Source organism: Agelaius tricolor, unplaced genomic scaffold (assembly GCF_023055355.1).
Source record: "Agelaius tricolor isolate 1412-34295 unplaced genomic scaffold, bAgeTri1.0.p SCAF_19, whole genome shotgun sequence".
Taxonomy (NCBI): Eukaryota; Metazoa; Chordata; class Aves; order Passeriformes; family Icteridae; genus Agelaius; species Agelaius tricolor.
Window position 1 is genome coordinate 2636323 of NW_027269279.1, and position 13485 is coordinate 2649807.

The following is a 13485-nucleotide window of genomic DNA, read 5'->3' on the forward strand; positions in this document are numbered from 1 at the left end:
CGGGAGCGCGAACGGGGCTGCGAACGGGACGGGGCTGCCAAGCACCCTGAGCCCCAGCCGGGCTGTGAACGGGACCAGGCGAGCGAGCCCCGGCAGCGCGAACGGGGCTGCGAACGGGAGCGGAGCGCGCAGCCCGGAGCCCGGCGGGGGGCGCGGGCCGGGCCGGGCGCGGAGCCGGGCGCTGACTCAGCCGCCGCCGCCCCGGGCCGTGACGCGCCGAGGGGCGGTCGCTGCCGGCTCCATATAACGCGGCGGCCGCCGTGCAGAGCTCACACCGACCCTTCCTGAGAGGGAAGAGGGGCTGAGCAGCCGGGCAGGCAGCGCCTTCCTCCTTCTCCTCTTCTCCTTCTCGGCGCAAGCTGCGCTTTTGCCGGCGTCAATGAAACTGGCAGCGATGATCAAGAAGATGTGTCCCAGCGAGGCCGAGCTGAGCATCCCCGCCAAGAACTGCTACCGCATGGTCATCCTGGGCTCCTCCAAGGTGGGCAAGACGGCCATCGTCTCACGCTTCCTCACCGGCCGCTTCGAGGAGCAGTACACGCCCACCATCGAGGACTTCCACCGCAAGTTCTACAGCATCCGTGGTGAGGTGTACCAGCTCGACATCCTGGACACCTCGGGCAACCACCCCTTCCCAGCCATGCGTCGCCTCTCCATCCTCACAGGTACTTGTCAGGAGGTCCCTGTGCCAGATTTCTGCTCAGTTTGGGGATGGTTTTGCAGTCCTGGGAGGAGGGAGGTACAATTTTGAGTGTTCAAGTGGTTGGGCAGCTCGTCTTGGTGCTGCCTGGTCCTTCTCTCTCCAAGCCTGTATTTGGCTCAGGAGTGGGTCTCTCTGCGTCCCCATCCCTGCAACCATCTCACCTTCCCTCTTTGTCCTCAGGAGACGTTTTCATCCTTGTGTTCAGCCTGGACAACCGAGACTCCTTTGAGGAGGTGCAGCGCCTGAAGCAGCAAATCCTGGAGACCAAGTCGTGCCTGAAGAACAAAACCAAGGAGAACATCGAGGTGCCCCTGGTCATCTGCGGCAACAAGGGCGACCGGGACTTTTACCGGGAGGTGCAGCCCCGGGAGATCGAGCAGCTGGTGGGAGGGGACCCCAAAAAATGTGCCTACTTCGAGATCTCGGCCAAGAGGAACAGCAGCCTGGACCAGATGTTCCAGGCGCTCTTCGCCATGGCCAAGCTGCCCAGCGAGATGAGCCCCGACCTGCACCGCAAGGTCTCGGTGCAGTACTGCGACATCCTGCACAAGAAGGCGCTGAAAGGCAAAAAGCTGCTGAAGGAGGGCGGCCGGGGCGGCACGGAGGAGGCGTACGGCATCGTGGCCCCCTTCGCCCGGCGGCCCAGCGTGCACAGCGACCTCATGTACATCCGGGAGAAAGCCATCGGCGGCGGGCACGGCAAGGAGAAGGATCGCTGCGTGATCAGCTAGGAGCCCCCGCTCGCCGCGGGGAAGAAGGAAGGAAGGAAAGGAGGAAAGGAGGAAAGGAGGGGGGAAAGATGCTCGTTTCCGAATTGACTTTGGGCAGGTGCCCGGCCGGGCAGAGAGGGCGTCGCCTCTCCCCCAGCCTCCCTCCTCCCTCTTTCACCATCTCCCTCCCCGGAGATTTTGGGAGCGAGGGATGCGAAGGGGGAGGCTTTGGAGGGCAGGAGGGGATGTCACTGGGAACAGCCTCCTCCTCTGGGCAAAGAGACAGGGAAAGGGTGAGCTGCTGGGCAGCCAGGTGGGAGGGTGAGTGTGGAGGGCACAGACCTTGGTGTTTCTTTCCCTCCCAAACCACCCAGCCTCAGGCACTGCCTTCACGAGGGAGGGCAGGGGCCTGGTCAGCGTCTGCCTGGGGCTTTGGGGTTGGTTCTTGATTTTTTTTTTTTTTTCCAACTTGAGAAGCTGTGCACGGACTCTGGCTCTGTGTTGTGTGTTCATCTGTGTCTGCAAAACACATGCAGAAGACACTCCTTAGCTGTTGCAAAGACATTGCAGAGTTACAGCCCCGATGGACCAAAAAACTGACTCTTGTTTACATTTGTCTTGTTTGATTTGCAAGATTGGGGGGTGGGGGGGGTAGGAAGGGTTTTACAAAATAAAATAATAGGCACTTTATGTAGGTATTGTTTGTCATTGACATGAACAAAAAAAAAATCTTCAAGTGTTTCTACCGTGGGTGAAACTTGATGTTTTATTTTTTCTACAAATTAATAAAATCTTTTTAAAAATTACCCCTGTGGGTTTGCCTTTGCTTCCTTGCCCTATCCCATAGCAAAGCCTGATCAAGAGAAGGCCTGAGCTCTGAGGTGACAAAAGCAGCCTGTCACTCCAGCCCTGCATTGCCCCATTTTCCCCGACTCCCAGAGCAAAGGTTCCCGCCTCTGCAAGCCTCTGGGTTTTGCCACACAGGGTAAGGAGGGGCCGGGCAGGAGCTGCTCGCTGCAAGGGGTCACCGAGCCAGCACTCTTTCCTCACTGCACTACGCTGAGAGTGACGGTGCTGGCAGCCCCATGACACGGCGGGCAGGCCATGTCACTGCCTGCAGTCACCCAGCAGACTGACATCACTCCCTTCCAAAGAGCTGATTGTGTTTCATGCTCTTTGCCGATTAACTAAGCGCACTTTAATGATGTCAACACAGACTGATTCATTGGCACCCCAGCTGGGATATTGTTTTTACTCTGCAATATGAGTAAAGGAAGTACTTTGCTGGAAAGGTCACCTTTACATCTGATGGTTTTTAATCTCTTCCCAATAACACGTTGCAGTAATCATTGCTAGAAGTGAAAGGGAAACGGGAGCGCTCTTCAAAGAAAGCTCATTTTCAACCTCCGCTTCCCCCTCATGCAGCAGTACAAATTTGTATTTAGTACATATTAATGGCTAAAAAAAAATCATACCGAGCCACAAAACAACAGTGGGGGAGTGAGGCTGCAAAGCAAACCTTCTCAGTTTCACTTGATACTTGGATTCAAGTTTACAGAGTTAACTTGCTCCTGAGCTAAGTGCCAGACATTTCTTTGGCAACAAGTTGTTTCTTCCAGCTCTGCCTATGCCTGATTTCACAGGAACAGCAACTGGCAAAAGAATGGAAAACATCGTCCAGGCATGAGACACAGGAATTTATTGAACTGAGACAGGCAATGGCTGGTGGAAAGGCAATTTCGGTAATAAAAAAATGTGTACATTGTGCTTTGTTTATCTCGGTGTTCTGCTTTACTCAGAGTTTACACACTGGCACCTTCCCAAAGAAAGTACTAGTACAGTATCTCAGTGGGGACAGAGTAAATCTCTGAGCTACAGGTGAGTTGCAAACATCCCACTGAGCAGAATGACCTGTTCCAGCTGCTCAAATGTTTGTGGTTGTGGGAAGCCCCTGGATGTGGAACTTACCTGTCCTGTTGAGCCTGGCTTTATATGGAATAACTAAAAGCTTTTATCATTTGTGCCCTTTGTTTTGATTCTTGCCCTTCCTCTGTTTTAAGAGGGAAAGATTTTGGAGCTGGGCTCAGGATCCCATGTGCTGCCAACATCCTGCCCCTGCTCCACCCACATCCACTCGGTGAACACACAAGAGGGGCAGTTTGGAACTTATAAATCTTTATTTGACTCATCTCAGACACAACCACCAATTGTTTAAAAAGAGAAATACAGAAGTAACTGAAGTAATCATTCCTCTTCCAACACACAGGGAATGGAAAGTGTACAGAGACTCTTTCCAGGAGCAGGGCCAACCAGTTCATGCTTCCCTCTTATGTTCCCTTTTGATGTTTGGCCATTTTTAAGTAAAAAAACAAATTGCAGAAATGCCCCCTTTTTCACCAGCAGGTACTTTGACCCTTAGTGAGGATAAAGCAAAATGTCTCCTGCTTGTTTGAATGTAAAAAAGAAGAACCCCACCCTGAGAGAAAACAGGAGATGGGATATATAAGTGCACAGTCCTGCAGCTGATCAAGGGAACGTGCTGCTGCCACCCTCTCAGGAGAGCACACGGTGTCCTGGCCCAGTGTCACACACCCACGGTGCACACAGGCACAGTGCCCTGCAACCACAAAACCTAAAGAAAGAAATGTCAACTTCTGCCACCCTGTTCAGCCTGGACAGGAGGGATCTCAGACCCAGAGAGTGGAGCTGTGTCTTTCCTACTCCTTGGGGATTTCAAACATGCAAAGGCTCTTGTACTTCTGCAGCAGCTCGTTCTTGGTCCGGACCTGCTCCCGCAGGTTCTGCAGCTGCTGCTGCTGCTGCTCTGGGCTCACCCCGATGCCAGGCATGGAGCTGATCAGCTTCCTCATCTCCTGGAACTTGTTCTTGAGCTCGTTCAGTACCTGGTGAACATCCTGGCTGTCCTTGTCCATGCTGTAGAGGAGAGAAAATCGAGACACTGAGAATTCTCCTACTGAAAACGCTGTAATTTCCAATGCAACCAAGGTTTAAACTGGAATTCACTGGGAAAATTGCTCTTGGTATCTAGGTACACACTCCTGATTCACCTATCCCAATAAAATGACACATATGGATATAGACTGGGTAGCTATGGGGCAACCTGGTATCCTGCAAATTTCCAGCACACAATCCAGTCACCTCAGGATGCATTAATCAGGTTAGGAGCTGCTCTGCAGCTTTCAAACATCACCCTGGAGCAAGCTAAATTCTCCCTCTGAACTCCTGTACCTCTCTTTGGGGAAGGTAAGATTGCATATGTGTTGTGTGTAGTCACCTGGAAAAAAAGATCTCAGTCTCACCCGTGACCTGTTGCTGCTATAATACAAAAAAAATCAATGCAGCCAAACAGCTCGACAGCAGAAAACAGAAACTGTTCCCCAAAGTGTCAGAGAGTGTCCAAAGGCAGAGAAAATGGTACTTGGGAGCTTTAAAATGAGTCTCTGGGGATTATTACTTAATAAAAGAGAAGCAGCGGGGGTTTTTTTTGGGTTGGTTTGGGGTGTTTTTTTTAAGAGCAGCAGAATTGGCTCTGCAGCCAGCTCTGTGCTTTTCAAGGCTCAGTGTTGTCTGAGGCAGCGTCTGCCCTTGAACCCTCATTAGTATCTGACTCAGCTTTGTTAGCACCAGCAAGAAGTTTTACTGATTCCAGGCAAAAGCAAGTCCCCGCTTCCAGGCTGCCTGTTAACAGGGAGAGCAGGATTCTAATGGTCTTTGAAAAACTGGGAGCCTGTTCAATAGCCAGACCTAAAAATAAATCTGCTTGGCATGACCAGGGCAGAGAGGTGCTCGATTATAACTTTGGGGAATCGTGACATGGCTGAGAGCAAAACTTTTAAGCAGATGGCAGCCGCTTGTTTCAAAAGCCAGTTGGAACAAAATATTCATTATTCCCTTCTAAATAAAACTGCAGCTGGTACTATAATGTCTCCCCATTATGCAGGCACTCAGGGCCAGGTTGGCAGTGGAAAAATACAGAAACAGACACACAACCAACCCCACGGCACATCTGGGGAAGGATGGGGTGACACTGCCTTTCATCCACCACAGCTGCAGGCTGGCTTTGACAGGGGTGTCATCCCCACATCCCATCTCCTTCCCCACTCAAAGAGAACTGACAGCTGCCTGTTGCCTGGTTGATGCAAAGGGTAAATATTTCAGGGTTGGTGGGGTTTTTTCTTCCTGATGGGTAGTTTTCAAGCCACCAAAGCAATTCATGGAGAGATAGGAGTGAGAAGGTGTGGGAAGAGCCTGCAGCTGCCTGCACTAACACAGGATTCAACACAGCATCCAACCTCAGCCTGTGCTGATACAGTGGGCACAAAACCTGCCCTAAGGCACAGTGCCCTTCACCACACCAGCACAACCCACCATTGGTAGAGCCACACAGAGGGACCTCAGCAGTGATGCCATTGACTGTGCAAGGCTGAAAACACCAGCAGACTCTGTTTAGAAAAACTTTCTCCAGACCCAAACAACAGGAAACAGCACCCATCCTTGAATGTCAGCAAATGTAGGCGATACATCCTCGCTCTGGAGCACAGAGTCACCTTGGAGATGTGTCCTCACAGCTGAGTCAGTGTCAGAACAGCAGGGCTGGGCTCTGCTACTCGAGGCAGAGGTAGAGGACAGCCCGTTTGCCATCTGTCAGGGACAGGAGGCACAGCATCCCACCGCTGGCCACCCTGGTGCCACCTTTCTGCCACAGTCAGCTCGAGCTGCCCAGGAAACGCCACACACCAAGCCAAGGGAGGCAGCTGGGCAGCAGGAGTGGGTGGCTCGGAGGGACAGGGCACAAGATATCCCTGGGACTGTCATCTGTGAGTCACTACAGCCTGATCAGTGACACATCACAGCCTGGGAGGTCTCAGCCCGTGGCTATGGCCCACTCTGGTGATGTACAGGCACACACCTGGCAGGGGATTTAGCCTCACTCCGTGGTCTGCACAGATCAGAGAGAATCAAGGTCAGGGGGAACTGGATGGCCTAGAGCTAACACAGTGGGGAAACTGAGTGAAATTACAGTGTTTGTGTTCTTATGCCCATTCAGGACTGGTGTGTCAAAGGTATTCATTGCCATGGGCAATGGACTGGGCTGCTTGGGCTGCAGAGCCATTAAGGATCAACATCCCTCACCTTTCAGACATGTTTGCTCCAAGTGAAGCATCAGCAGGACACAAATCAGCTCCTCAATGAGTGCATAGGGAGAGGGCAGAAGAAAGCAATTCATGCTTCCCATGCCCACTGCCTCACCCTGCTCAGGTGAGAGCACAGAGCCTGCCTGGATGGATTTCCATGGCTGAGACATCCCCTTTCTGGGAATTCAGATAAGCCTCTCTGGAGGGGTTATCCTGGCCCAGAAATACATCAGTTCTCAGCACTCTTGTACCAGCACCTTTCACCTGTACAGTGCTTAGCTTGAGCTGGGAAGAGAACAGTGTATGTCCCACCGAGGAAGCCATCCCCCTTTTTACAACTTCCCAGAAATGGGCTGCATTCCTGACACACTGCCTGTACTTCCTGAGGCTGTTATCAGCCAAAGAGTAGAGTTCTCTGGAGCAATAACCCAGCGGACACACAGTGCTCCTGCTCTGGGGTTAGTGGTGGGGCAGTGTACCTGGGCCATGGGAGCACCTGCACTGCTCAGGTGACCCTGACACCACCCAGGTAGGACTCAGAGTGCAGATGTGCTTGGGGCTGTGCCAGCTCCCTCCAACACTCTTCCTAGGAACTCCAGCTGAGATAAAAAGGGCAAAGGAGATGCTGGGAAGATGGAGAGCATCACTAGAAGGGTGACACCATTGCCCTGCTACCTCTTCAGGGCATCCTGGGGAAGTGAGGGCTGGGAGAGCATCACTTGAGCTCTCCCAACAGCTGAGCTCCCTGTTCAAGGCACTGTGAGGATGCTAAGGATGAAAAAAACAACTTAGAGGAAACCCCATAACTCTGCTCCCTGTCCAGAGCGATGCTGGGAGCCGGGTAGCATCACTAGAGGGGGCATCCCATTGCCTCACTCCCTATCCAGGGTATCCCCGCGGATGCTGTGACTGGGAGAACATCACCGGCGAGGGCCCCCCTTAGCCCCGCTCCTCACGCAGGCCCCCGAGAGCTCCGGTGTGAGGCAGCACCGTCCGAGCGGTGCGGCTGCGGCAGGGCCGCGGCTCCCGGCGGGGCGGGAAGCTGCGGTGGCCGTGCCCGCCGTTACCATTTGATGATGTCGTGGACGAGCGGCAGGAAGGAGAACTCCTCCTGCGCGGGCGGCAGCGGCGGCGGCTTCTGCTCGGCGGGCGGCTCCGGCGGCGGCGGCTCCTCAGCGGCGCGGCCCGCGGGCCCGGACGCCATGGCGGGCCCGGCAGTGACGGAGCGGGGCGGGCCCGGCCTGGCTCCGCCTCACGGCCCGCACGGAGCCGCCGCCGCGGCCCTCACGGAGCCTGGAGCGGGGTAGCGGTCAGGGCTGGGGTGTGGGGCTGTGCTCTGCACCCGCACTGTGATCCTGCTGAGACTCCAGAGATCTCCCTCGAACTTCCAGTGATGCCCCCGAAACCCCCAGTGATCCCCCCCTAAACCACCAGTGATCCCCCCTAAATGCCTCCACTGTGATCCCGCCTGTGAAGCAGTGATCCCTCTTCACCCCGCCAGTGATCCCCCTGAGACCCTCAGTGATCCCCCTGAGATCCCTCAGTAATCCCTCCTGAAACCTCCAGTGATCCCCCAGAGACCCTCACTGATCCCCCTGAAACATCCAGTGATCCCCCCCAAAAACCCCACTGATACCCTCTAAGTGCCTTCACAGTGATCCCACCTGTGCCCCAGTGATCCCCCTGAGATCCCTCAGTGATTCCTCCTGAAACCTGCAGTGATCCCCCTGAGATCCCTCAGTGATCATCCCTGTGCCCCCTATTGCTTCCCCCTACACCCCCCAGTGATGCCCCTACACCCCTCAGTGATCCCCCTACACCCCTCAGTGATCCCCCCTACACCCCTCAGTGATCCCCCCTACACTCCCCAGTGATCCCCCTGACACCCCCACAATGATCCCACCTCCCGCCTGAGCCCCACACAGCAGGTGGGGGTTTGGAGGAAAGAGAGATTGTGAAATCCTGCACCCCAAGGTCAGGGTGAGGAGAACGGGTTCCAGGAACCATCCAGGTGTCCCAGGAGCCGTTCAGGGACCACTCGAACCACCCAGAGGTTCCAGAAAACATCCATGTGTCCCAGGAACCATCCAGGGATCCCAGGAACCATCCAGGGATCCCAGGAACCACCCAGCAGTCCCAGGAGTTACCTGTGGGTTGGCCATGGCTCCCAGCCCCTCAGCACATTTGGATTAGTGTCCCAAGTCTCTATACCTCCCTATCTTTCAAGCCAAATCTGAAGGGGAAATTGCATTATTCTGTGTATATAACCACAGCAGGGTTTTGCTGTCTCTTACATCCCAGCTTTTCAACATATTTTTTTTGTTATTTGGAGTCCTCAGTTTGACTTTAATGCAAATGGGGATGATATGGGCTGGATGATGAGGTTGTGATCCTTGAAGTGCCTTAAGGACAGATGTTTATGTGGGACCAGAATTTCTGCTCAAGGGAGGAAGCATGGCCAGCATCAGTTGGAGGGAAAGCAAGCTGGAGTGTTGGATGAGAGCCTGGGCTGGAGACTGGAGGAATCTGGAGGAAGAAGAGAAGTGTGATGTCAGGGTTGGGACTGCTGTGAAGCTGGGAGAGGGAGAAGAAGGGGGAGAAGGCTGAGAGAGCTGGGGGTGCTCATCCTGGAGAAGAGAGGGCTCTCGGGAGAGTCCCTTCCACTCCCTAAAGGGGCTCCAAGAGAGCTGGAGAGGGACTTTGGACAAAAACTGGAGTGACAGTACAAGGGAGAATGGCTTCCATTCCAGAGGGCAGGGTTACCTGGGGTATTGGGAAAGAATTCTTCCCTTGAGGGTGAGGCCCTGGCATAGGTTGCCCAGAGAAGCTGTGGCTGCCCCATCCCTGGAATTGTCCAAAACCAGGCTGGACAAAGTTTGAAGCAAGCTGGTCTAGCAGAAGGTGGCCCATGGCAGTGGACTGGAAGAAGGTGATCTTTAAAGTCCTTTCCAACCCAAACCATTCTGGGATTCTGTGAAGAAATGGAGCTCTGGTGTGACTGACCTACCTACGGGATGGTGAGTGGTCAAGGCTGGGAGAGGGAGGGTGATGCCCCTCTGCACCAAGCAGCCTCAGTTTGCTTCAGTGAAGTGCTGCCCTTGTGTTCAAACCCCTGTACCCACACAAAGCATCACAGCATGGATAATACCAGCCACAGCTGAGAGAGCTTTTTTTCCTGGTTTGGCTTAGACAAAACGCATTATTTAATTTTTCATTTGAAATAGGCCTCCCTGCTCAATGGTTATAGGCTGAGGAAGACTGGGAAGGCAATTTTCTTTTTTAAACCAATTTCTTTCTGAAAACAAACAGAGGCTATTTATACATCTAATGAGAATGCTGGCAACCATTTAAATGGGGGATATTGGCTGTTTGCTCTAAATATAGCAGATGCAATCGCTCACTTTGTTCCTACTGTCAGGAATAGATCCTGGTTCAGTAACTGATGCTGGAATGTGCAAAGGAGCCTGGGGGAGCCCAGGTTCCACTGAGCAGATCCCTGTGGGAAGGCTGGTGGTATTTATGGCCCTTGACTGAGCCAAGCAGGAGGCACAGGATGCTGTGTCCTTCAGATGGGGCTGAATGGTTCATTTCTGCCTCTTTTTAAGGGCTGTTTCTAAAGCAGGAGTTGATTCAGGCTCTGTGGGGGACACTTCCCTCTGTACTGTGCTGGTTTTAATTCTCCCCTTGGCTTTCTGGAGGAGGGCAGCAATAATTGCTGGGTTGCTGGATGCCTGCCTCTGATGTTTGAGTCAGGCAGTTGTTCCAGCAGGTGACAACATGCAGATACCATTCAGTACCTAAAGTGCTGTCAATCAGCATTTCTTTTTGCCTTTCCATTTCTATTTGCAGTGTTGTGTTCCCAAAGAGCTGGAACACAGCTTTACCTCGATGCTGTATCCCTGCCTTTTACCTTCTCTTCCTTGTGGGAACAGCTCCTCCAGCTCCCCCAGGTGACCCATGTCTGTCCTTTGGGGCTTGTCGTGTCTTGTGGCAAGTCCAGGGGACAGCAAAGGTGTTTCACAGTTTTCATTTTAGATTTTTTCACCTGCTATCAGTTCCTCAGCAGAAAGGTTTGAATGGGCAACCTGTGAAAACTCCATGTGAGGCAGCTAAAGCAGGAACAAAGACACTTAGTGATGAATGAAATGAATAATTTCCCCCTGGATTTGGTAATAAACTTGAAGTACAAATGATCGACCTGTTCCTCAATTTAATTGTGGCTCTTTGTACAATTCATTTGCTGGACAGGCAGTGTCTGAAATGTGTGAATGTTTCCAAACCATCTGATTTTCTGTGTACATTCATTGCTCACCCAGACATTTCATTAACCCATTATCCTAAAACCCAGCTGATCAAATAATCCGTATCCAGAGTATCTTTTGTTATTGCCTGCTTCTTTATGATACCAATGTTATTCTTTCTTCTCCTGTCGTTTCTGTACAGATTGTACCTCTTGTCCTCTTCCAAAGGGAACTTTTGAGGTATTTACCACCAGTTATTTAATTCAGCACCAGGTGACTCTGTGCCTTTCACTATTTCCTTACAATGACTTGATGTTTTTGTATTGGTGGTCTGACATTTCACTGGGCTCCACTTCTTGCTGTTGGACCATCTGGAGCTTGTTGTGCTGTTGCCACCAGCTCTGTTATCATATTTTACTATGTGGCTATCACCAGGTTGAACTTTATCTCTTCCTCCTGCTTCTGCACTGTATCATCAACTGAATTTTCTGTTTCAGTTTTGCTAAGCTGCCGTGGTGGGATAAGTCTGTATTGCTCAGTCAGGGAGGTGTTGTGGCCACCTGGGAGGGGGTGATAGGAATGAGAAGTTACATGGCTGTGGTTGGGGCACCTTTTTGTTAGGTCATGGCTGTGATCCTGCAATTGCTCAGGTTTGTGGCTAAGATCTCCCTAATTTTGACCAGATGTGAATTTGGTTTTGGGTTCTGCCCTGTGTTGACTCCTGGGATCATTTCAGGCTCTGGTGTCTCAGTCTTCTCATGGAGGTGCTGATGGGAGTGGCAGGTCATAAGCCAAGCTTCATCCTTTGAAACCATGTTTTACCACAGGGGTTTAGGCCCTGGAGTCTGGCTGCCCCAACACTCAGCCCTGCGCTCCCACATGCTCCCAGGGCTGCTGGTGCCCCAGGTGCCATTGAGATTTAAGATCTAAAGAAGCAGCACCAAAGACATCCACATCACCCTAATGCCTCCTGGAGCCACTGGTGCTGGGGAAACTGGGCTGCCATGGGAGGAGGGCCATCATCCCCTGACCCAGGAGATGCCACCCTCGAGGAGAGCCCAGCGTGCAGGACAGAGCTTGGGATAAGAGGTGGCTCAGGAGGCTTGGCCAGGCTGCCTGTAGCAGCAGCTGGGTGTCACTGCAGGGCATTGGCCTGGCCATGCAGGCCAGTGCCTCAGGAGATGAATGGGGATGATTCAAGGCCACAGGGAGTGTGCAGTGACCTCCCCATGTTCTCCAATGCCACCCCAGTGCTGACCAAACACGGAGGCTGGCCCAGGCCACCCCAGGGGAGGCACCCTGGCCATTTCGTGGGCAGAGGGAGTACTGAGGACTTCTTGCACAAGATCAGCTACGCAGAAACATGGATCGAGGAAAACACGCAGGCAGAGCGGCCGCAGCCTGGCCCAGCTCCAGCTGCAGGTGGCTCTGGAGCTCCTGTCTCCTTTGGGCAGCTCTGTGACTGTTCTGAGTGCTGAGTTCTGGGAGCCATCAGTCCCTGCAGAATCATCCCACAGCCAGCCTTGAACACTCCAAGCTGTTTTCCACTCAGGGCAAAGGGGAAAATGTCACCTTGCAGGAGCAAGAGAGGAGCTTGGAGTGTGAATTTGGGGTGTCCCTGAGGAAACCTATGCCTGCAGAGAGAAGTGCCCTTGTTACCACTGGGCAAAAGCAGCCCTGAATCCCTGCTGGCTCCTGCTGCAGTGTGGTGAGTCAGCAACGTCCCTGCCATTATTTAGAAATAATGAGTGAGGCTCCGAACACGTGCGGCCAAAAACATGAGGCAGCAACAGTTTCACTCTCAATATGCAATCGTGGCCTTGAAGCCATGCTGCAAGAGCCTGCACTGAAGGGCAAGGCTCAGCCCAAGCAAGGATTTCTCTCCTGAGCTCCTGGATGCATACCCAGCATGGTGTTGGACTGGGACAGCACCTATGTGTGCATCCCTGTGCACATGCATCCCTGTGTGCTTGTGCATTCCTGGGTGCATCTCTGGGCACATCCTTGTGCTCTTGTGTCCCTGTGCTTGTGCATCCATGGATCCCAGGGCACCACTACCCTGCACAAGGACACTGTGGGTGTCACAGAGGACAGATAAATTTACCTGGATGCACACAGTAGACACTCACTAATGGGGTCACATTAAGGACATTAATGAAATCCCAGCTCCCTTTCTTGGAGTCAGTTCTTATTCTTCCAAAGTGGGTCAGGCTTTGTTTGTGTGTTTGTCAGGGTCCCTTCAAGTGTGGCAGAAAAAGCCATTACCTGATGCTGGAGCCCTTCAAAATATTTCTCTTGGGTTACTTAACACAGGGGGAGAGGAAATGAGCTTTTTTCAGACTTCATTTTGGCACCACAGAAAAAGCATCTGGTTAAGATTTTAGCCCATCCTTCACTTGAATTGCAAACAACATTTTGCTATAATTGGCCTAATTACTGAAATGAGACAAAATTTATATGGGCTTTGCAAGATCAGTCAGGTGTCCTCAAAGAATAATTTTACATGGTAGAGCAGTGGGTTTCTGGGGCAGCACTTGCACTGTGGGAGACATATCTTGGAAGGTGGAAAAGTCTCCCTCCAGCTCCAGTGAGAAACCATTTAATCCTTCTCCTGACCTGGGGAATGGTGCATCTCTGCAGGGCCATGGCAAGAGCAGTGTTTTGCTGAGCCTTTC

General features: G+C 52.6%; 2 protein-coding genes across 3 annotated transcripts; one reads left to right on the forward strand and one right to left on the reverse strand.

The window, feature by feature from the left end:
* Positions 1–251: 251 nt before the first annotated feature.
* Positions 252–2219, forward strand: RASD1 (ras related dexamethasone induced 1). 2 transcript variants are annotated; one of them, XM_071443851.1, is made up of 2 exons: positions 252–665; positions 955–2219. In XM_071443851.1, exons 1-2 carry the CDS (start codon positions 380–382, stop codon positions 1860–1862), a joined length of 1194 nt encoding a protein of 397 aa, XP_071299952.1. In that variant the 5' UTR covers positions 252–379; the 3' UTR covers positions 1863–2219. The 2 variants fall into 2 exon arrangements, with proteins under 2 accessions (XP_071299952.1, XP_071299950.1); XM_071443849.1 differs by having other exon boundaries at positions 254–665; positions 884–1585.
* A 1352-nt stretch (positions 2220–3571) lies between these two features.
* MED9 (mediator complex subunit 9) lies at positions 3572–7811 on the reverse strand. Its single transcript, XM_071443852.1, has 2 exons — positions 7637–7811; positions 3572–4347 (listed from the first exon to the last, which is right to left on the reverse strand). Exons 1-2 carry the CDS (start codon positions 7771–7773, stop codon positions 4131–4133), a joined length of 354 nt encoding a protein of 117 aa, XP_071299953.1. The 5' UTR covers positions 7774–7811; the 3' UTR covers positions 3572–4130.
* Between the last annotated feature and the right edge of the window lie 5674 nt (positions 7812–13485).